The sequence below is a fragment of the Rissa tridactyla genome, chromosome 4 (genome assembly GCF_028500815.1).
Source record: "Rissa tridactyla isolate bRisTri1 chromosome 4, bRisTri1.patW.cur.20221130, whole genome shotgun sequence".
Taxonomy (NCBI): Eukaryota; Metazoa; Chordata; class Aves; order Charadriiformes; family Laridae; genus Rissa; species Rissa tridactyla.
In genome coordinates this window covers 5,936,176-5,958,246 of record NC_071469.1, presented here as the reverse complement: position 1 = coordinate 5,958,246, position 22,071 = coordinate 5,936,176, and the positions used below count along the sequence as shown (strand labels likewise).

At 39.7% G+C, this 22,071-nt stretch overlaps 1 protein-coding gene across 8 annotated transcripts in view; it reads right to left on the bottom strand.

Moving 5' to 3' along the window:
• Positions 1-22,071, bottom strand: part of ANO5 (anoctamin 5) — a 59,600-nt gene that overhangs the window by 19,441 nt on the left and 18,088 nt on the right. For 3 of the 8 annotated variants that reach the window (XM_054198835.1, XM_054198838.1, XM_054198843.1), the window contains 8 exons: positions 17,631-17,678; positions 12,473-12,517; positions 11,210-11,323; positions 5,455-5,523; positions 4,300-4,584; positions 3,846-3,959; positions 1,619-1,785; positions 644-778 (listed from right to left, as the gene is read on the bottom strand). In XM_054198835.1, the coding sequence (XP_054054810.1) occupies positions 644-778; positions 1,619-1,785; positions 3,846-3,959; positions 4,300-4,584; positions 5,455-5,523; positions 11,210-11,323; positions 12,473-12,517; positions 17,631-17,678 (977 nt within the window). The remainder of the gene's footprint in view (positions 1-643; positions 779-1,618; positions 1,786-3,845; positions 3,960-4,299; positions 4,585-5,454; positions 5,524-11,209; positions 11,324-12,472; positions 12,518-17,630; positions 17,679-22,071) is intronic. The other 5 variants (XM_054198836.1, XM_054198839.1, XM_054198841.1 and 2 more) reach the window with 3 other exon arrangements.

The following is a 22,071-nucleotide window of genomic DNA, read 5'->3' as shown; positions in this document are numbered from 1 at the left end:
TTTCTGGTTAAAACGCAAAATTTTCTGGCAGCTTTATTAAAAAAAGCAGTGAGCAATGAAATGTCAACCCTCTTTTCCCCTCCACACCCCCAAATCTCTGAATACAATAAATCTTAGTATCCTTGAAGAAACAAACATAACGCTTATTTAAAAAGAAGCAAACTCTGGCTTCCGAGATCTGCGATTCCTCTGAGGGGAGCGCACTGCTGATCTGTCCTGTACTCAGCTTTTGGTAGTTAGTGCCAATGATGACCTACACGAAAAGGTCAACGGACTACTCTGCAAGATAGATTAAAATAGAAAAGCTTAAGGCAACAATAAACACTCGAAGCAAACAATTTTGAGAGATGTCAGTGGTACTCTTAGGACTTTATGTGTTGCACGTACGCCAATATAAAAAGCTATTGCCAAATGGCAATAAAATATTGCTTTTCACCTACAAATTGAGTCTTACTAATTAATAGTCACAAGTTCTGCATTAGCTGTCCACCACCATTTCAGTCAATAAAGATAGCTGAAGAACAAATTTGTCTGCTCTGACAAGCTTTGAAAGATTGTACCTGCTCTTTTTGCAAGAACAAAATGTTCACATTCCTTAGCTTTTCCCATTATAAGCCCAGGATATTTTCAACATTACACTCACCTGCTCATATTTTCATCCATTGTAATCAAGCCATAAAAAAAACAGATTAAGCCAACAACTGCTGCAAGGAATAACATCTCCGTGTAAAATCCTAGCCAGGCAAAATAGATTCCAATCTTCTCACCATAGTACTTCCTGAATACAAAAAAAATGCAATTAATAGGAGTACAAAGCAAAGTTCAAAACTGCAATAGAGGAAACTGGCAGAGTCCAAATGAGACACTTGGCAAAATTCTCATTTAACGGAAGAGTAAATGCATTGATATATACTGGAAAAACGAGATTTGAAGCTAGCTGTGAGAAGGTATGCAAGCTGCATGAGCAAAATATATGGCCTCTTTTGACCCTTTTTCTCCTCCTAGCAGAAGCTCCAGCTTTAACCTTCCCACAGGATAACGTAAATGAAGCTTGACTTTTTTTATTTTCCTGGGCACAACAGTTCCGATCATATGGCTAGAATGAATGGGTAATCCACAGAAATACAACTGGTTGTGTTGCGAATGAGGCAACTGTAATCTGAGAATAAAGTAATGTTTTTGTTATATCATATGAGCTGAATCAAAGAGATCTTGGGTAGGGTTAGTTCAAATTTGGGGTTAGTACTGATTTTATCAGTGTTTTTTCAAGTCTGTGTTGAAATTTCAAATCAATATTTAAATATTGTGGCAGATACTGATTACAATATGCAAGGAATGCTTCGTATGTGTTCTTCCACAGCTGAATAATCTGTAACATACCTGACCCCAGGAGCACTGGCTAGACTGAAAGAGGCTTGATTGGAAAAACTGGCATTTTTCCAGTTGCTAGTGAAAACTCGGGTCCTGTCCTCCAAGGACGTAGTGCCCAATTAAGTATCCAGTTCTCACTGGATCTTAAAAGTAGTAAAAATTTCCCAGCAGGATCAAGCTGTTTTGTAATACGCTTATATTACAGTGAAAATGAAGTAAATGTAATAAACCACAGGCAGTATTTTACCTGATGAGGTCCAAAGGCTGTTCTTTGTAGAACCGCAAGAAACGGGCCCACTCCATGTACAGCGTGTATCTCTCATTGTCACAGTTTGGATCATTTGCCTTTTTCCAGTACTGGCACTGTGAGCAAATCAGAGTAAAGGCAAAACACCTCATCGACAGACTCAAAGACTACATTGAAAGAAATGAACATTAATGATGATGATGCATTCCTCTTAAGATCATGCCACTTAAACTACTTTGAAAATCAAACTTAGCACTCTACTTCACCACTTTATTTGAGTAGAACCCATTTTATGTATGTCTTAAGATAATACACGTTTTCAGAAAACATTTACCAATCTTAGACATCAAGTCAACCTGTAGTGTAACCACATCATCTTACATTACACCAGTGTTGTGCCGGTACAACACGCTCATTTCCACTGGGAGGTTACTGCAGTGAATGGTTTGTTCCTTTACACTGGTGTAGTGTACGCAATTGCGGAATTTCAAGCTTCCCTGAAGTACAAAACCACCATTTTACTCCCGCTTCACTAAAAATAATAATAGAATCATAGAGTGGTTTGGGTTGGAAGGGACCTTAAAGATCACGTAGTTCCAACCCCCCTGCCCTGGGCAGGGACGCCTCCCACCAGACCAGGCTGCTCCAAGCCCCATCCCATAATGCAAATTTAAATCCTGTTCTCTGTACTTCTGAATCAGGTTCACATTGTAAATCGCAAAGCCAAAAGCATTTCACTGAGAGGCGTAAACTAGGGGATATAAATTAAAGTTGTTTGGTGCCTCCAGCCATAGCACTCTGATGTACTCCATGCTGTGGTTTCCTCAAGCTGTAATGCAAGGACATGCAACGCGAAATTCTGACACTAATTAATTTCAGTGGTGTTCATCACCATCATGTATCTGCCTGTCAACTACTAGGAAAATTTTAGAAATTCATCAGTTTCCTAGAAATTAAACAGCACAAAATAACCACAGTTTCGGACAGCTCTTGTAAGTTTATTTTGTATTATAGAACTCTGCTTTTCGAAATATTTGGTTATGTCAAATATTCTTTTTGTGATCTTGGTTTTCATTTTTTCCCTGCATGTTCCTCAATCACAAAGAAAAGCATGAAAACTGGTTTCTAAATAGAAATCAAGACATTTAAACAACCTAAAGTTCGCATTTTTAAAATATTTTTAAAGGTTAAATAGTTATTTTTTTAGACAATGATTTGTGAGACTGTCTCATGCTTTTGGAATTTTTTCATATGATTTTTTAGCATTTAAGGTTGGTTGTATTTGTATAGAAGAGATTCTTGTACGACTGCTTTTTATCATCAGTGATTTTCCTAGTCCCAACAGCATAGAGTACTTCCCAGCCTCGACTAGTCTTCTACAGCCTAGACTCTGATCAGCTAAACTTTCCCCCCGAAAATCTAAAGAATGTCCATTCATCCATTTCTTTTCATTTTCTGAGGGAGAACACAATATTTGAAAACATTTAAAAATAGAAATATATATAATGTATTTAGGAATATCTTGTCATAGAATTCACAGATATAAATAAGCAATTTGCCTTCACTAAAGCATTGTGTCAAATCTCAAATAACTATCAAAAACAAGGAGAGAATTTAAGCAACAAATTAGACACAACATTCAAAAGGAAAAAGAAAAAATCCCTAAAATGCAGTAACCCATCTCTCTCTTGTTCTCTCCAAGGGATTTCAGGGCTAAACCCATATATGTTGTACTAAAAATTGACCCTAGAGCAAAACTAAACACCAGTAGTTACCATCCTGACCATATTCCCAGTATTTGCGGTTGCGTATGTATGTAACTACAGTACCTGTATGTACACACCCTACACACGCACACACTGCTGAGCGTATGCATCTCCAGTAGGGATTCGTTCCTTGTTATAATCTTTCTGATGTGTTACTGCATAATCGTTGTCATAAATGTAACAGGAATAAACTATGGAATAAATCTCAGCACATTATGTGACTGACACATATCCTAGAAACGCAGCTCCCGTACGCGTGCACAGGACATTTCAGCACATAAAAGTCAAATAGCAGGGCTGGCAGCTATGTCTCGTGTATTACAAAAGAGAATCAAAATTACTGGGACAAACGGAAGGGTTTGAGTGTGTTTTCATTTCTGCTGGAAACAGCAATGTCACAGCAGGTAAAAGAGTAAAAACACTGGGAAATGCTCAAGGGAGCAGAAAGCTAAAATACTTACATCATGAAGAGGATATGCAGCTGAATAGGTGCCGTTATTTAGCAGTCTCTTAATCCCAAATTTTTTCTTTCCTTCTTCTGTTCCATATGGGCAACGTGTGAGAATATAATTCACCTGAGATTCAAACACAAGGATTTCAGACCTTTCCTGCTTTAAGGCCATTTAACAGAAACCTTTAATGGTTGTGCACTGTGTATAATCTGCAGGAATAATACACAAAAGCAAAAAGTGTTTCTTCAGAAGGCTCTACCCTGCAGGAGACCCCTGAGGGCACGCTTACCTTGTAGACACCTAGAACATCTATTCCAACAAATACTATTCCAGATTCGTAAGAAAGACGCACAGGCATCTAGGTTTCCTCATATTCACCCACAAATATCACAGTTTATATACTCCTTCTTGCATTCTGTGTAAATCTACATGTAAATACAATCGGACAAATTCACATACGTACTATTCTGTTTCTCATGGATGGTGAGAAGAAAGTGCTCTCGTCGTTAATGAGGTACAGCTCCTGCTTGTCCTTGCTGAACGGGGCCGTGAAATAATCCGGTTCGGGGTGCATCACCTTCTCGGGAAGCCTGAGCGGTGCAAGCATACAGTCCAGGGGGTTCTCCACCGTTGAGGGAATGTCATTTTCCTTGATGGGAACTTTAATGTTCAGCACTTCTGCATACGTGATCAGAACCTCCCACGGGGCATGGATCTTCACAAAATAAATCTTGCCATCTTCAGATTCCTGCCCCAGGAAAGTTAAATCGGACATCAGACTAAACTGTGCTTTATTGTGAGATTTAGGAGAATAGTTGTAATACAAAATGTATTGCCTTTTATATAATTTTGAAAGCTTAAAAGAAAAAAAAAAAAGGAGGGGGGAAACGGGGATTATTTATTTACAGCCTCACAGCTACGATAATGAATAATCTTATCACAGGCCTCCCCCCACAGTATATGCTCTTCTAGCGTTCCTCTGCACACACTGGAGAAAACATCAACCAGCAGGTCGTTCTAACATGCTGCTCAGTCAACCCCCACCTGTGGCTACAGAGTCTAAACTTCATCAAGAGTTATTTCGCCCCACCAATCTCTGTCAAAAACATCCCAAAACTGAGCGTGCTGACTGAAGAAGTCAGCATCCCACCTTCTCCAGTCATTAAACAAAATAGGAAAACTAATCAAACACCCCCAAGTCATTACACCAGAGTCCTTCCTCATCCTAATTACAACATCCAGCGGGCACGTGCTAATCCATCCACTGACTTGCAAACACGTTACTGTTTGTGAGGTGGGATTCAGCCCAGCTGTGAGCATGCTTCCCATTTATGTGGGTTTCACTGAAGTCACAGCTATTTTGGAACCACTTTCTTTTTGTTATGAAATCAAAAGCCATCACTTCCTTCTGAATCAAAATTATTTTGCTTCCGCAATTCTTATGACCGTAATTGGAAAAATAACTCCAATAAACACATTAAGCTTGTTTCACCTAAATTAGTTACAAGCTACTGAAATCCCCTAGAATGATTGATAATTCTGCTCAAAGAAACAAAGTGGTACACGCTGATTAATAATTTGCAGATTGATTTTTTTGGTCCTCATTTTTCTTTTTTACCTTCTTATCTTCCGTTTCTAGTTCCAAACCAGCCTTTTTCAGATTTCTCTCAAATTCTTTTCTTCTTTCCTGAAGAGAAAGAAACACGCTTTATTAACTGACGAAGTTAGCAGCTAACTGATCACTCGCTTTGACGACTTCACCGCGTTTCACTCCTCCTGTCTGCCCCGATGACGACCCCTTAAGGCTCTGTGACTTTTGCGAAAGAAGGAAGACCGAAAGAAAGCCCAGCTGATGCACACCAGGCCACTTCTGAGCGAAGGCCAGCCCGGCGATGGCAACCCATCGGGAACTGCATTAACTAGCAACAGGAAACTTATTTATTAGTTAGGAACAGGCTCATAAACTGTCCAATCTTGTTAGCCAGAGAAGGAAACGAAGCCATGCGTCTCGAGCATTTCTGATTCTTTGGGAGGGTGATATGCGTTGTGTGTTATCGTTCAAGTTTACCTAAATTTCTAAAAGAACGTTGAGATGAAAAGAAAAATTCTGGAAGCACGTGGAAGACTGATGGCTTATAGTGACATCTGTTTACTGGTTTCACAATCATGCCCGATACAGAAGTTCAAGTACTGATTACAGACAATTCAAATGGTATTCTTCACAAACAACACAACCTTAAAAGTAGATAAGCTTACACGTGATGATTTGTCAGTCTTATATATGCTTAGCTTGCATAAAGTCAGCGTGGACTTCAGGCAGAGATAAAGAGGCCAGCCTGTGGCACTGCACGATGGCTGCGTGATCTCTGGGAGTCTGCGACCCTTCTTGAACTCCGTGTTTTGCCAGGTAATTCCTAGGTGGTGTCTTAAGGCAAGAACGTTTTCTTCCTCTCCTTCCCTGTAGAATTTTTGCTCCCATTGGGAGGCTGAATTAATTTCTTTCTAATGATATAAAATGTGCTGAAGAACTGCCAGAACAACCACAAGCTAAGCTAACTATTGAGCCCTAGCCTCTTTAGAAAGCACTAGCTAGAGCAGCCGTTTTCTTCTAGCTAAAACCTGCAATGCTGTGTGACGTGTTCTCTACTGAAAGGTCTTAAATGACATTTTTCAAATACACTTAAAAAATCCAAAACACCATCGCTTTCAGCCAATTTCCTTTCCCTGTGTGTCTGCGAGAAATAGGCTGCTTTGCATTTCAGTTCGTGTTCATTTATCTGAGTAGTTTATGCAAACGGAAGAACAGCTTTAATGGCCCTCAAATCTACGTTGAAATGTGTTGATACATTTTCCAGTGTTAGTGGCTTTGCATTTTTACCTCTCGCATCTGATTTTGCCAAATATTATTAGATTTTAAATTAGACGCTGGCCTAGATAAACTTGCAGATGTGGTAATTCCTGAGTTGCAGCGCATGCTGGGGGCAAATGCAATTCCATGCATTACTTTTTAATTCGTCTGTCCCCAAAGCTGCCTACATGCACCTGCGTAAACACACCCGAGAACTCTTGTTTGCTGACCCACTGATCTAACAGAGAAGAATACAACTAAAAGGTGATCTATGATTACATTCGAAAGTGGTATATAACAGCTGACATTCAAGCCCGGTATCCAAAGCTACGTGCTATTCCGGATTAGATTTTCTCCAAAGCAAGCGTGTTGGTGCGCGTTCTTTCCCCGGCAAACGCTGGAGAAGAGCCAAGTGACTCAGCTGGGAGGGTTCTCTGTCCCAGAGACACCAGCCAGCCCCTCCTCCGGCTGCGCAGCTGAACAACGGGCAGAGCCCAAGGGTCTGGCCCCATCTCACTGATCTTTCCTTTCTGTACACTTAGCGTGATAAATTGCAGTGCTCTAATAGAATTTATGCTCATTTCACCACCTCGCTCTCTTCCCATAAGCCACCTTCTCCGAAACGCCTGTGAATGTGCTGTACTTTCCAGCCACTTGAAACAACCATCTTTAAAAGCAATCAATCTGCTGCAGCTGCTGAAAAAAACCAAACAATACTCCCCCTTTTCTTGCCAAATACTGGATTTCCTCATGTCACTGTCAAAGGCTTAAAACAGACAAAATGTACCCTTGGACCAGTGCTGTTTTCTTTTAATACGTACTTGTAAGAATTTTAAGCTTACTGGCCCAAACCTAAAACGCTAGACCTGGTGCATATATTTGTGACTCCGCTACAGATGCCACTCTGCAGTCACAGAGGGACAAGGGAAACAACATAATTAATCGCATTAGTGAACACCAGTAATAGTGGGCTAATGCCCTTCCTCACGTTTTATTTAAGTACAGTTCTTAAGACACTCCAAACCATCCGTAAGAGACTGAAACCACATTTTCGGAGGCCACTGTGGCCTCTGTAGGGCAGGGAGCAGTAGAGCATTCACCTCTCCCAACACCGCTGGGGATATCCCGCATACTCGTACGCTGTAACTTGCCCGTCTAACACATGCTTGGCTGTAATGAACCAGCCCAATAAGATTAACAAAGCAAGATCCAAAGTCCAGCGGTACTAACATGCCCGATGCAGATGCAACACTGCACGATAAGATACCCAAGGACAACAGATAGACAACTGTTATAAACCCGTTTTTTGACAACAATGCTGTTACTGCTAGTAACAGGGGGTGCTCTGCATGCCCTCGAACACGCAGGAGATGCCAAACACTTTCCTTCTGCAAATACCAGCCAGGCTGCTGTAAAGATGCCCAGTTTGGCTCAAGCTCAGTTTTCAGCTGCTCCTGCGGAGCTGGGGATGCAGCTTCTCCCAGCCGGCAGCCTAACAGGGTGCAGCAGGAGCAACAAGCATCCGACTTTTTGCTGCCCCTGGGTCCCTAACTTTGGGCTATCTGGTGGCTGGGAGAAAGCTGAAGTTTCTGTCTGAGATGATGAAAAGGACTAGATAAAATTTCTTTCTGCAGCTCCGTGCCCCACTGGGGACAGGGGGACTTTGCTTCCAGTAAAGATAGGAACACGTTACTTCGCACAGAGATCCCAGAGTCCTGATCATAGAATTGTCTAGGTTGGAAGGGACCTTTCAGATCATCGAGTCCAACCATTAACTGAACACTGCCAAAACCCCCACTAAACCATGTCCCTCAGCACCATGTCTACCTGTCTTTTAAATACCTCCAGGGATGGTCATTCAACCGCTTCCCTGGGCAGCCTGTTCCAATGTTTGATAACCCTTTCTGTGAAGAAATTTTTCCTAATATCCAAAGTAAAACTCCCCTGGTGCAACTAGGGGCTGCTTCCTCTTGTCCTATCACTTGTTATTTGGGAGACGAGACCAACCTTGACCTCGCTACCCCCTCCCTTCAGGGAGTTGCAGAGAGCGAGAAGGTCTCCCCTCAGCCTCCTTTTCTCCAGGCTGAACATTAAGCAACCCCAGCTCCCTCAGACAGTCCTTGTAAGACTTGTGCTCTGGACTATTTTGTGAAGAAATACATTTATGGACAATAAAGATCATGTCCTGGTCATACATGAATAATTTGTTAGATATTTTTTTAAATTATATTAATTTTTCCATGTTCACATGCATTTCATATATAAGTAAAACATTTCCACTTATCTGCTAGAGGCTTTGAGGAAAAATAAGAAGTATTGTTACACAAAAATGTAATCCTAATTTTTGTTTACAGAGACTTTGTGGTTAGGATTTATTCATGTAGCTTATAGAAGGCAAGTTCAAAACAGAGTTTAAGCTGGAAAGTTTCTGGGGAACATCAAAAGAAGTTAATGCATTTGTTCTGCATGAAGCCCAGGGAGAAGATGAACAGGCCGCCTCTTACATCTGTATCAGGGCTGTGTTGAAGCACACAAAGAAGTTATTCATCCCTTTCTTATAAATGCAGAATAAAGCTGTTTCCTTGAGACAAGGAAACAAAACCCTGTGTCATAACTGTTATTCTCTTCCTGTGAACTTTTCTATTCTTAGCTGTTCCATTTTGCTGTCTCATCGTACTACAGTAAAAGAAATTCACATTTCTTTCCAGCAACGACTGTACAATAGCAAGTACAGTATGTCAGGCAAATTCCAAAGGCTGCAGTGCATCACTATTTAAGTCTCATTTCCACAAAGACAACAGCACAGTACTTCTACGCTAAGAAGTCTGCATTGATTTACAGGCATATTCATTGTATGAAGGACTATGCTGGACATAAATATAGGGCAAATTTGATTTTCTTAGCAGATTCCTCAGGAACTACGTGAAAAATAACATTGGTATCTTTATGCCTGTCCATCCTGTGACTGCAGAGCCACAGGGCCACAGACCAAATGCCTTCTTCCATGGGGCCGTAAACTCTTGTGGGTGTAACGGGCATATACAGAATTAAATCTCACCAAACCTGATGTTCTGCTTTTGTGCAAGAGAGATGTTTTTTCCTAACTAAGTGTATTTTTACCTCAAAGAGGAACTACAATATTAGCTACTAGCTCTTGGGTTTCTCCTCACGTGAATCCTTCAGTCAATAATGACACCCATGTACACGGCCTCTGGTCTGGCAAAGGTTCCTGTTACCCCTTAACGAGCCCTAAAGCAACGAGAAGGAAACTGCTGCACACAATATGAATGAGTGACTCGACTGAGCATCTGGCTTGTTTTCCACCCCACTTCAAACATTACCTAAATAGTCTCCATCTCTTCCCTCATGTTATTTGAGTACGACTAATGGAAGTTTATTTTAAGAGTTGCTTTCACATATTTTGCATAGATACCTTTTTCCTCTCTACACCAATTAGTCTCTTCTTTTTTTTTTTTAAATGCATTTTGCTTAATGGCAGAAGGAGGAATCGAGTAAGGATTACAGCCTGACACAGAATCAGCGTGGCTTTGAAGAAGTGTCTTTATATAAACCTATGGTACCATAGCTATAGCGTAACCCTGGTCTCCCAAGCAAACCTCCTGCACGTGGCCAGCCCAGGAGAGCACACTGGGAGGTGTTTCGGTTGGGAAAAGCACCAGAGATGATGACAGGGCTTCTTGCTTTTTTTAGGGTAACAAGAATATGACGCAGGGGCTGTGTTCCACACTGGATGCATACAGGCAACGCACGTCCTTAATGAAAACAGTGTTCCCTTCATAAAGGGCTGTAAGCAGTACATGATTTTTTTGAACAGCCTCATCTTGCAGCTTTTGTTCAAAGGAAATTATAATTTTTAATTATGAAACACTTTAATATGACAAGATATAGATGAGAAGTGTTCTTTACTTCACAAATAATGAGTTTTGATCATCGTTTTGTCATAAGCCTCAGCATAATTAGTTTTCTTCAGAAAGCCTTATCTTTCAAAATAATGTGATTACACGAGAAACAAGTTTGTTGGTCGTTTTTGTTTTGTTTTGGTTTGTTTTTTTTAAGAGCAGACTTTGGAGATATATATTATAGAGACTAGTTTGTAAATGTAACCTCTGCTGGCTCAGAAAGAAGGCAGCGAATAAAGAAAAAACAAAATAATTAAAATCCCTGCAATTATTATTTTTTAAAATATTATGCTTTATATAAAGAAAAATATAGAAAGCAAAATCATCTGGATTACTTTGCATTGATTGTATAATACATTGACCAGCCTAAGTAAAGGAGGGTGATTAATTCAGTAAATAACGCCCCAAAAATCTAATAAAACTGGTTCCTAATACACAACAGTAAATTGCACAGCAATTTCAGTACTTGGAATGGCTTTTTACGCAGCTATAAAATTTTTAGCTAAGTCCTATTCCAGCCGAGTCTAGTGATTTGAAAGGCTTAGTAATTGATATTCAGGTTATGGTCGATAAGAATTAAGAGGACCTCAAAAAGACAAACTTACCAATTTTTTTTCCCATTCCTTATTAAGATCGTCCACATAGGAGAGAACAAAATCAATTCTCCTGACACCGTCCCTGAAGAAAATAGAATCTTTGCTTTGATGTCTTTTATCAATCTGTGGAAGATACAGGCAGACGATTAAAAAAAGCAGGTATTGCTGTTGCTCTAAAATATAACAGAAGACACAGAAGTTCCCCAAATTGCCTCAGTTCTTCAGTTTCTTCATAGTTGAATATGTACTTGTGCAAGGGCTACATCCAGTTAAAATAATTTCCAAATCAACTACTTATATGCACCAACGCTATATGTAAATAACTGGTATATGAAGAATAAATATATGTTAGTGTAGCAATACCTGTGACCAATGCTACCATTTATTCTTTCACAGTCTTTACAGTGTGTCATAAATGACCAAGACAAGCGTTATTTGACAGCATGAATCTTCTTCTGCAGTTAGTCAAACGCCACTCGACACAAAAGCCAGCTAGGGCACAGTTCATTGATTTGAAGCAGGCAGCAAAAAGTAAATTCCATGCATTTTTTTCTATATCAACACGATTCACTAAACCAGCCATCACAGAGAAATATGTCCCAGCAATGACTACGTATGAAAATGCACACAAATGATACAGGGGTTGCAGTTCAAAATTGAGTATTTACTTTCTTGGGGGGAAAAAAATAATAAAACCTAATAAAATGTATCAATGGAACAGGGTAATTAGTATTCTAATTGATCTACTAAAAGTCGTATTTTCATTTACCAGCATGCCAGAATGTCGTAATAAAAACATTTATTTGTTTCATTGATTAGGCTACAGCAATTAACGTTAAGCAAATAAAGACTATTACTGCGCTCTCCTAGGGAAGTTAACATAATATTAGGTAATATTATTTATTATCATATCAATATTCAGCTCTTCCAAATCGGTTGACTAGAGGTTCATATAGCAAAGTGCTGTCCGTAGAAGCCAATACTCTGGTCTAAATTTAACTCCGTGCTAAGGGAGGCTGGTGGTGTTCCTGCCCATCAGGAAAATTGTATTTATATAGGGCTGAATTGTAGGAACAAAAAAGAACAATTCAGAGGGATATGACTGTCTTCTCTCTCTTAAGCCATGCAAGGACGTGAAAAATATTCTGCACTTTCTCAAAGAACTTTGTAACTGTGAACCTTGCACCCAGTTAACAACAGGCACCACACAGTGAAGCATGTTATTACTGCAGCCATCCAAGCCACTTGCAATATCATTCATCACTGTTTTACCCTGAGACGTTGCTTCAGGAACAGATTATATCTCCTTCCACTCTGCTGGAATAACCAACAAGTAGTTAGCAAGCCCGTTGTTCCTCTCCAAGACCCAAACCAACTGCTTCGAGCACATACCCCCCAACTAGAGACAGTCAGAAATTCATGCCCTTAAGAAAACCAGGAAAAGCCTCCAACTATTAGAAAAAACACAAGCACCCATAAATATTACGACTATAATGTCTTTTTTATTAAAGTCAAAGCTGTGCTGGCATCCATTTTGATAATAAACTCGGGGAGTTTAAAATAATGACTCCTAAATTGCTAATTGCCATGACTTGGATACTTAAGCAGATTTTAAAAAAGAACAATAAGAAAGTTTCTTTGAATGTAACGCCAAGGTAACAAAACAAACACTGGCTAATGAACAGAGCACACGTTTCCGTCATGCTCCTGTTAGGCTGGACCCACCGGGACATAAAAAGACAAATGGCAACCACGTCATTCCAGAGCTGATAAAGTTACAAGCAATAATATCCACATACTCCAGGACATGCATTTATCTTCAAACAGGCTCAGATTTAGTAGAAAAAAAAATAATAATTTAAAATCCCTATTGTTCCATAGTGTTGCAAAATGTTATGTGTCTTCACTAGACACACCGGTAACTGCTGAAACCCGACAGGAGCCTGCTTGGACCATCCCTGCATTATGGAGAATCCCTGTACTTCTGAAGCTGTCCTAGCCTTCGGGGAGCTACGAGGCACCGTGTTGCAAATCAGAGTAACACAAAAATTCTAGAAGATATTATTTCCTGAAAATGCTACAATCCTCTCCTCGCCTTCCCTCTTTGGCAATTCTGTTGAGGTTTTCGTTGTTTTTCTTCTTGAGAAATATTTCCAGCAGATCTATTAAAGCAGACTACTTTGTAAGGACTGAGATCAGGACAACTACCTCAGAAATGCTTTTGCTTCCAAATGCAGCACATAATCATGAAAGACTGAGGCTCGCAAAAATTACGGAATCCAATAGAAGAAAAGAAGCAGAATTTTCCTATTCTATTTTGTGCTTACACGTTGGTTTTGTTGGGGTCTTTTTTTTGGTAAATATAATTGTGACCATGAGCAATTTGCAACTGTTTAGACATGAATTACATTAATGCATAGAACCACACCAGCAACTACGTAGCACCAACAGTACTGGAAAGGGAACCCCAAAGTGCACTGTAACAACTTACAATGTTGGGAATTGGCTTAAAAACAGACCCCCCCAAATACCAATTCAAAAAGACAGAGATTGTGTGAGCACAGACATTGTCCTACTGAATTAACAAAATCCATACACACAAAGGAAAAAACCCAGTAAATAATATTTACTTCAAAAAAACCCTCCTGCCAAAGGAGCGTCCCAAATTCTTTGGGTAGCACAGTTATAATTAGATTATTCCATACAATTGAAGTAATACTTTATCTTTAGTGCCATCAAAGTTTGCTCATTTTCTAAGATCTATCGGAATCCTGCTCAGTCATTAAAGGCCTGACTAGCAATTGAAGAAGATGCAGTAGTCATCGTTGGATCTGCTTTGAGAAGGGGAATACTCATCACTTCTCTTTCCTTCTGTACATAGGATTATTCATCATGGATAGTGATGGTCCTACTTATTAAACCTGTAAATTATTCCTTTCCATTTTACTGCATTTGGATTTCACAAGAAGAACAAGATCGGTCTTGCATATTCATGCAATTGTGTGCAGAAATGTGCACTTAACAGGTTTAAAATATATAAAATGTTACTAATTTGCACTGGTTGAATCAGTGAATCATAAAACATTAGGGATTAGTACATCTTATTTCTTAACAGCTCTTTCTAGAACCATATTCAAATTAATTGATCTTAGACAACCACCTGCAGTTATTAAATGAAGTCACACCTCATCAGAGCAGATATTGTATGACCTGTACCTTCTGGAATACAAGTAACCAAATTAAAACTTCCCAAGGCAGCACAGATAGTAAGCAGAAGCTTTTGAATAATTGAATTCCCAATGAGGAATTACAGAAGAGATGGAGCCTCAAGGTGTATGGTGAAAACTCAAGAGGCACCAGCCACAAGTTGCAACAAGGGAAATTCCAACTGGATGTGAGGGTGTGGTTGAGCAGGAACAGGTAGAACAGGTTGCCCAGAGAGACTGAATAATCTCCATTCCTGGAGACCAGACAGCTTGACCAAACAAGGCCCTGACTGAGCAACCTGATCCAAGTCTGAAGTCGGCCTTGTCTTGAGTAGGAGGCTGGCCTAGAGACCTCCAGAGGTCCCTTCCAATCCAAGTCACCATATGATTCCATGAAATGGTGTTACCACAAGTGTTTAGCATTTACCAGTGCTTCCAAAAGTTGGATAAATCCATCAGCTACAAAGCAAGTTTACGGAAAACTACGTGTTCAAAAACAAATACTACCTTCCCATTTTCCTGTAGTAACTCTCCATTTTTAGTAGCCTAATTATCTCTGTAAGAACTAAGTGATTTCATAGGCTGTGGACAGATCTGCTAACCGAATGCTGTAATGGTCTATCATAAAGAGCTAAATTTTCGTGTGGCTACAGAAGTGCAAACTTAGTGGATTCATACAGAATTATATTAATAGTCCTAGTTATCCCATAACTGTTATGTTCTGTCTAGACATCTAGGTCAGGGTATGGTACTGTGTTCCACCAAACAACCCTCCAGGTATCTAGACTGGGCATCCTCACGTTAGACATGAACTAAAGCCCTGCAGTAGGAAACCCTGACTCAAACAGGAGGGGTTACAGGAGAAGACCAAGACATCAGTATGGAAATAAACAAAGCACAGCTCAAGACAAAGTAAGGCTGTAACACCCCATGTTCGGTTCTGCCCGAACTGGTTTGGGTAAAGCGTGTAAATGCTGGCTGGTGGTCGCAGGCTACATTCAAACCCAGCAACACTCTCACGGTGCTAAATACTTGATGAGCAGGCCTTGGCCATCTTGCTCCCACAGGTGGCTCAGAGAGGCTTCTCCAGGGCCAAGGCAAACAAGCCAGCCACCACGAACAGGAGAGGGGAAAGCGAGCCGCTGGATGTGGCGTCAACTGCTAAAAACTAACAGAAAGGGCTTCAGAGAAACAACTTGGGATGAAAGCTGAAGAGGCTTCCGAATGCGTTTCCGTGGCCCTGCTCACCCACCAAACCACACGGAGAGCTGACCTCGGGCAGGACAATCAGCTCGCCCTTGGTGGTCTACTGATCTCACAGTACCTGAAGAGCAAATATATTTTGCAGATTATACCTGAATGATTTAATCCTGTATATCTCCCCAGGACTCAGAGGGATTTCTATTTCTGGCCATCCACCTAGGAGGAAATTTATGTCCTTACAGGGCACTTAGCACAGCTCTCTCCTTGCGGGCAATGGAGCTTCCTCCAACTACACCTTGCTACTACGTATCCTTGCCCTCTCCACGGCTGTACTTCAAAGACAGAGGAACTCGGTTTAGAGCAATACTTTTCAGATTAACATTCAGTCAGAATTATTTTATTTACTACATACCTTTGATAATCATACAGGCAAATTAGTTTTTAATCACAGACAATGTAACAAACAAAAATAACTATTACAAATTACAAAATTTACGAATTAACAATCCACTGCAGAAAAATTTTCAGAATATGGAAATGGACAAAAATATACAGGGTTTGAAAGCTGAATCAAAATACAAGAAAATCCTTCAAAATTGCAAGAGTAGGAAACATTCAATGGCTTAAAAACAAAATTTTCACCTTCACTTAGATCCCCAGCTCACACAAAATATTTATATAGCCCCCTTTTCACAGAATTAAACATTTTCACAGCTATAGGAGAAACACGCCGATTAAAGTGCTGCTGTGCTAAATATAACTGTTTGATAAAATTTATTTCCAAAAGGAAAGAGCTCCTGGAAATGCACTTCCGCAACATATGAAAATATACAGGCACTCTACTGAAAATCAAAAAGGCAAACTCCTGGTTCACGCACAGTAAATTCGGTTCTCGTTACACCAGAGATCACCTTCGCGTGAGGTTCTCTTCAGTATTTCTTCCTTGGAGGAATCCACGCAACTGGAGTGCTTTACCCACTTCAAAGAGCAACACTCTTCACACCACACATCCCCATTTCCAGTTATGCTTCATGCAGGCTACAAAGCTGCGTACAAAACCATAACCTTCCCCATTAATAGAAACACAAAACCCCAGTATTTCTTGTAGCTAAAACTTGCAAGCTACTTTTTGCACCGTTATCACACTTGTGTTTCAATTTTGAACCACGTGAAAATCTGAAAGCTTGAAAACATGCATTTCAAAGCAGTTTAAGACACCGAGATGTTCGCACTAAAATTGAAATGCGCAGAAAATGCCTCTCTGGATAAAAGAACACATTAAACAAGAACAGAACAAAGAAAAATAAAAAAATATGCTAAGAGAGCATATGTGTTAATGTAAGACACCAGAGCCCAACGTAAGCAAGCAGACAGTTTTAATATACCTCAGCATGTACTTCTTCAGGTATCTTAAATTAATTTTTGCACGTTTTTTTTCTCCAGAAAAGAATAATGGTTATTTTAAGTCTTCTGATATATTTGACAATTAATAACATTCTCTTGTCTGAAATTGTGAATTTCAGTAAGAGGCTGTTTTGAGCCTTTCCTTATTACTTACTACAATAAGAAAAAAAAGGCAATACATTTCCAATGGTGTCAGTGTTTGTTTCTTGCTCTTTAAAACATTTTAAAAGTATCATGCTGACTCAGACAGCCCTCCAGATTATTATGATAAAAAGGAAGCCCATATTTGTTAATAACACCATAGTCAGAATATCTCTTATATCCCATCAAACCAAAACAATGATAAAAAAAGCAAACTTTCCAGTTTACTCCACCAATACTTAACTTTTCAATTTTGTCTGTTATCCTTTCGATTTGCTTGAATTTATCATTTAAGCCATCACCAGGAATAAACTCAAAAGCCACATTCATTTTTATGTGCTAGAAAAACAATTCTTTTTGGAAGGATGGCTTCCTTGAAACTGGAAAATTTTCTGGTGAGGGACTTGTTGGCATACGGTAATAGAAGACGCCACACAAATTCATGCAAGGAAGCATGAATATTGCTTACTGCTTACCACTTGATGTTCAGGGATGAGTAAAGTAGTCTCAGTGCTGTTTAGGCCCTGCCAGTGGCATCACGGGAAAAACATAATGTTGTTAGCGATGATGCAAAGGATGCTTTAAAATAAAAGGCTATTTCAGAAGAAACAGTGTAGCTGCTGCTTGTAAGTTGCTGAAAAACTATTCTGAGTGACAGGTGGATGTTTGGTCTAGGTAGTCAAAGTTTAAACAAACCTCCGCTTCCCCAGATGAGCTGGGTCTCTGGCCTACACCACTGACTTTTACGCAGCCCGTAATGACTGTCGGATGTTAATAAGAATAACTTTTATTAAAAGCTACACAGTATTCCTCACTATTTCCATTATAAAAAATAAAGCCTAAACAACCCGGCACTGCTTTCTGTTTACAAGCTGATAAAGAACAACTTTTAACAGCACTTTTTGTTACGTTAATAGCAAAGAGAGAAAACGTACATAGCACAGATGGCTGCACTCGCATTCAGAACAAGCGAGACATCCCTTACTTAGCTATTTTTTCAATACAAACTTAAATTACACCATGTGAACTGAAGGAAGACAAATGCGAGGAGGCAAATCATTAATCTCATAGCGTAGACAAGGCAAATTGGTATCAGTAATTGTAGTAGCTATGCTTAATGAGACTAGCGAGGGCTTCCCAGCTTCCAGTTCGGATTCAAGCCTGGTGGGGCCCTACCCTGCTTTTAATTGTAGAAGATCTGGGTGCTCATTATTTTCCTGTATGTGGGCCCGGAGGGTGCTGCAACGTCCTCTGGTCCGACTCCGCACAGGGGTGACAGGGACATCAACAGCAGAGGACCCTGCAGAGCACAGTTACCCTCCACAGACGCGTCCGTGGGCTTGGACAAGCAAAGGATTTTGAGATCAGGCTTCGGTAGTGCAATGAATAATGGTTTGTAACACCGAAGCTGTTTCTCAATATCTCATTCTGTTAGTCCAGTATTTCTCACACTGTGCCTTTGTTTTGCTACTGAAAACAAAACACAGACAGGTTAAAACAGTGCAACCAAATAGGGTGAGCGCATTATGAAAATATGACAGCTCTCTATGAAATTAAATTGACTTCCAACAGAAGCAGAATACCAATTCCATTTCATTATTGTATCATCATTCGTTGTTTTAGAGTTGTAATATTTCAAAAAGTGTATTTCCCATAATCCAGTTTTCAAAAAGTACTGTCTATGTTTTTTGAAATTAGAAATGAGTATTTTTCACTTTTATCGCAATTTTTCTTGAGAGAAACCACACAGGTCCACTCCTATAATTTTGGGAAACAAACACGCTATTTTTGTTCCTGTTTACATTGCAAGTAATACATATACACATCTTTACATTCTTTCTTAATGATGCCATCTCTGAGTATTTGCTTATCTAGATAAGACAAAAAATGCCCTTTTCAGAATTCAGTCAAATAAACAGAGAAAGATCGATCTGGTTTTTGGCAAGGAATCCACGTGAGAAACAGTGCAAATATAAATAGCTGCACTGTGCTCTTACCCTAAGATAGTCTGAACTGGGTTTAGAAGTCTAATCCTCGCGTCACGGCTGCTACTGGAAAAACCTGCACTATTTGTAGAGATCTAAGGGATGAGACACTTAAGTGGTGAGTTTTTCCTCCAGTTATGCACTGAAATTATCTGCCATTTGAAGTACCGTACGAATTTGACATCAATGAAAGCGCAGCCTTGCTTTTCATCGCTGCCCTGCGGCTCCTGACCTCTCCATTGCACGCTCATCCCCCAGCAAAGCTGGCCCCCTTCCATCTGCTCTCCACCCTGTCCTCCTCCCACCCACAGCTTCCCACCTCCTCCACGACTAAACGTAAGTTCGGGGTTTAGCCACGCACTGACCCCCATATGCTGCCCACACTGCTCCACTCCAAAATAAAATTTTAATAGGTTTAGTGACACACTGAACTGTGGGATGAAGACACACAGCTGGCAGAATTCAGCTGCTAAAACCCCACTGCATGTTCCCATTCCATTTTGTGAAACACTGTCCTGGTAAACTGGGGAACTTACTCTGCTCTCAGCACAACTCTCTGAATTTAATTAGCTCAAGTCGTGGGGGTTAAGTATTGTAAAACTGGTGATATACCAAACATACCTTTTCCTGCACATTTAAAATGTAAGAACTCTTGTCCAGAGACACCACTTTTTCATTATATGCCAAAGTCTACGTACAGCACAAAGGTGCTCCAATTTTGATAACGCATGACCCCCACAACAAGAACCAACCAGTGCCTTCAGAAACACTCCATCAGTCCCACTTCATTGAGGGGAAAACCAAGAATGCAGAAGGTTGGCAGCGGTGGCAGTAGTGTTGGGCTGATCCTTCAAACTTTGGAATTTACTCTTGTCAATCTTTAACGCGCTCTCTCTCCAAAATATTCCTCAGAAGCCTTTTTGTATTTCCTTCTAGATTTTGGATCTGATTTGGTCTGTCTTCATAATACTAATAACGGTATTTTATTTTTCTTTACTTGAAACACACTGGTCTGAATTGAAAAAATGAACACGCATGAAAAGTAACGTAAATTATGATAGTGTTTCTTCAGAAAAAAAAAATAAATCAATTCATTTGGAACACCTGCAGCACCTGCTGCTCTCAAAAAAAATAATCTGTCATACCCCTAATTTTGGTAAAACGCATTGCTTTAGTACATTTGATGGCGCTCTACCAATTTACTTCTGCTAACCTGGTTTAAGCAAAAACTGCTTGTTCTCAGATTTTCTCATGTTCAAGTTACAATAAGGAAAAATACTGATTAACAGGAATTTTTAGTGAGTGTTTCATTGGTGTGAAATTAGCAAGAAAGGTGAAAATTTCATATATAAGTGTGCAAAGTTAATTCCCACCTTCTCACAGCTCAAATAGGGCACAATCCCGCAGCTTTACTCAGGGAATAGTGCAACCACCTGACTTTCATAAGGGTGAGAAACTCAAGGTCCACATATATACAAAGCAAACATTTTAAGTGACTTTATTCTACTTAATTGGAACAGCAGACAGACAAATAATCCTCAGTATAGACAAATAATCCTCAGTATACACCTCTTACAGATATCAATAAATGACAATGTAGTTAGTGATTCCATCTTCCATAAAACCTGTACTAATTTTACAATTATCCCACTTGAAAGGCCTAAAATTTTACTATCAGGAAATTTCATATAAATTCCATTTTTTAACCTTTCTCCCAGTCTTGAATTATTTATCTCACCTTCTTCCCTCTTAAGAATAGGAACGCTATTTTGTCAGTGGGTCTCATCCTCGTTTACTCTGCCACTTGAACAAGTAGTGATAATCACTGAACAGAGATGTACCGTGCTATCAAAACAGAACTGTGCCATTATATTTTTTTTCTAGCTCTCCCTTTGCACCAGTATAAAGCACAGAGGAAAAACAGATTCTCAGGTTTTATTTCATTCATTTTCCAATTTGCTTGAAAGGACTTGCAGAGGCATTTATGTATTTCTTGGAACAGGAACTCCACAAAAACTAATTCAGGTAGATTCTACACAGAGACTCAATTAGGACAGTTGCCTATCCCTAAGAGAAGTGGCTGTCTGCAAATTACTGATTTAACAACAAGATAATTTGAAACAGTCCCCACTGCAGCAGCTATTTGAAAAATATCCCTATCATATCCTTTTTTTTTTTTTTCCTCTCCAGTCTGCTCTTTGCTGAAAACATCTTGTTGCCTCCCTGCATGACAAAGGGTCTGGAAAGGATGCGTGCTAGAAGGCTTGTAATACGAAGAGCTGTTGAACTCCAAGTGATCCTGTTTCTTTTGTTTTTGTGGGAGATTAAAAAGAAAAAAAAAATAAGGAGACTCAACAAGAAGCAGATAAAAGAAAAAAACCAGGATAAAAGTAGGGAAGAAGCAGGTGGTTTGAGCACAAATGCAAAGCCATAAGGAAGGACCAAATGCACCACTGATTAGAGACGCAATTGCTTCTGAGTCCTGGACATCATCCGACTTTTGTATGTATGTTGGCAGGCTTCACCACAGACTATTTTTCACCTTCATTTTTGTTTAACTTGCATCATTCCTTATGTACAAATCACATACTCCTTTACAGATTACAAAAGAAAAAAAATTGCCACTGAATGATGGGTAGGTAACATTTTCTGCTCTCCATGTTTGAATCTAGATTTCTTTTTCTGCCTTCCTCTGTTGCTACATCAACAATAAGGCCGTAGCTTTTTCTCCCTACTGCTGAGCAGAAGCATGCTGTTATTGTGTTTCATGTTTCTTCTCTTCCAAAAGAAAAGACAACCCAAGCATAATGAAGTTGTGACCTGAATGCAAATTCATTTAACTATTTCCCAATGGTCTTTTTATGAATGAATTCCATTTCCGTTTTAAAATTACCTGACTTAAATTGTTTTAAGACTTCCAAGTGTTCATATT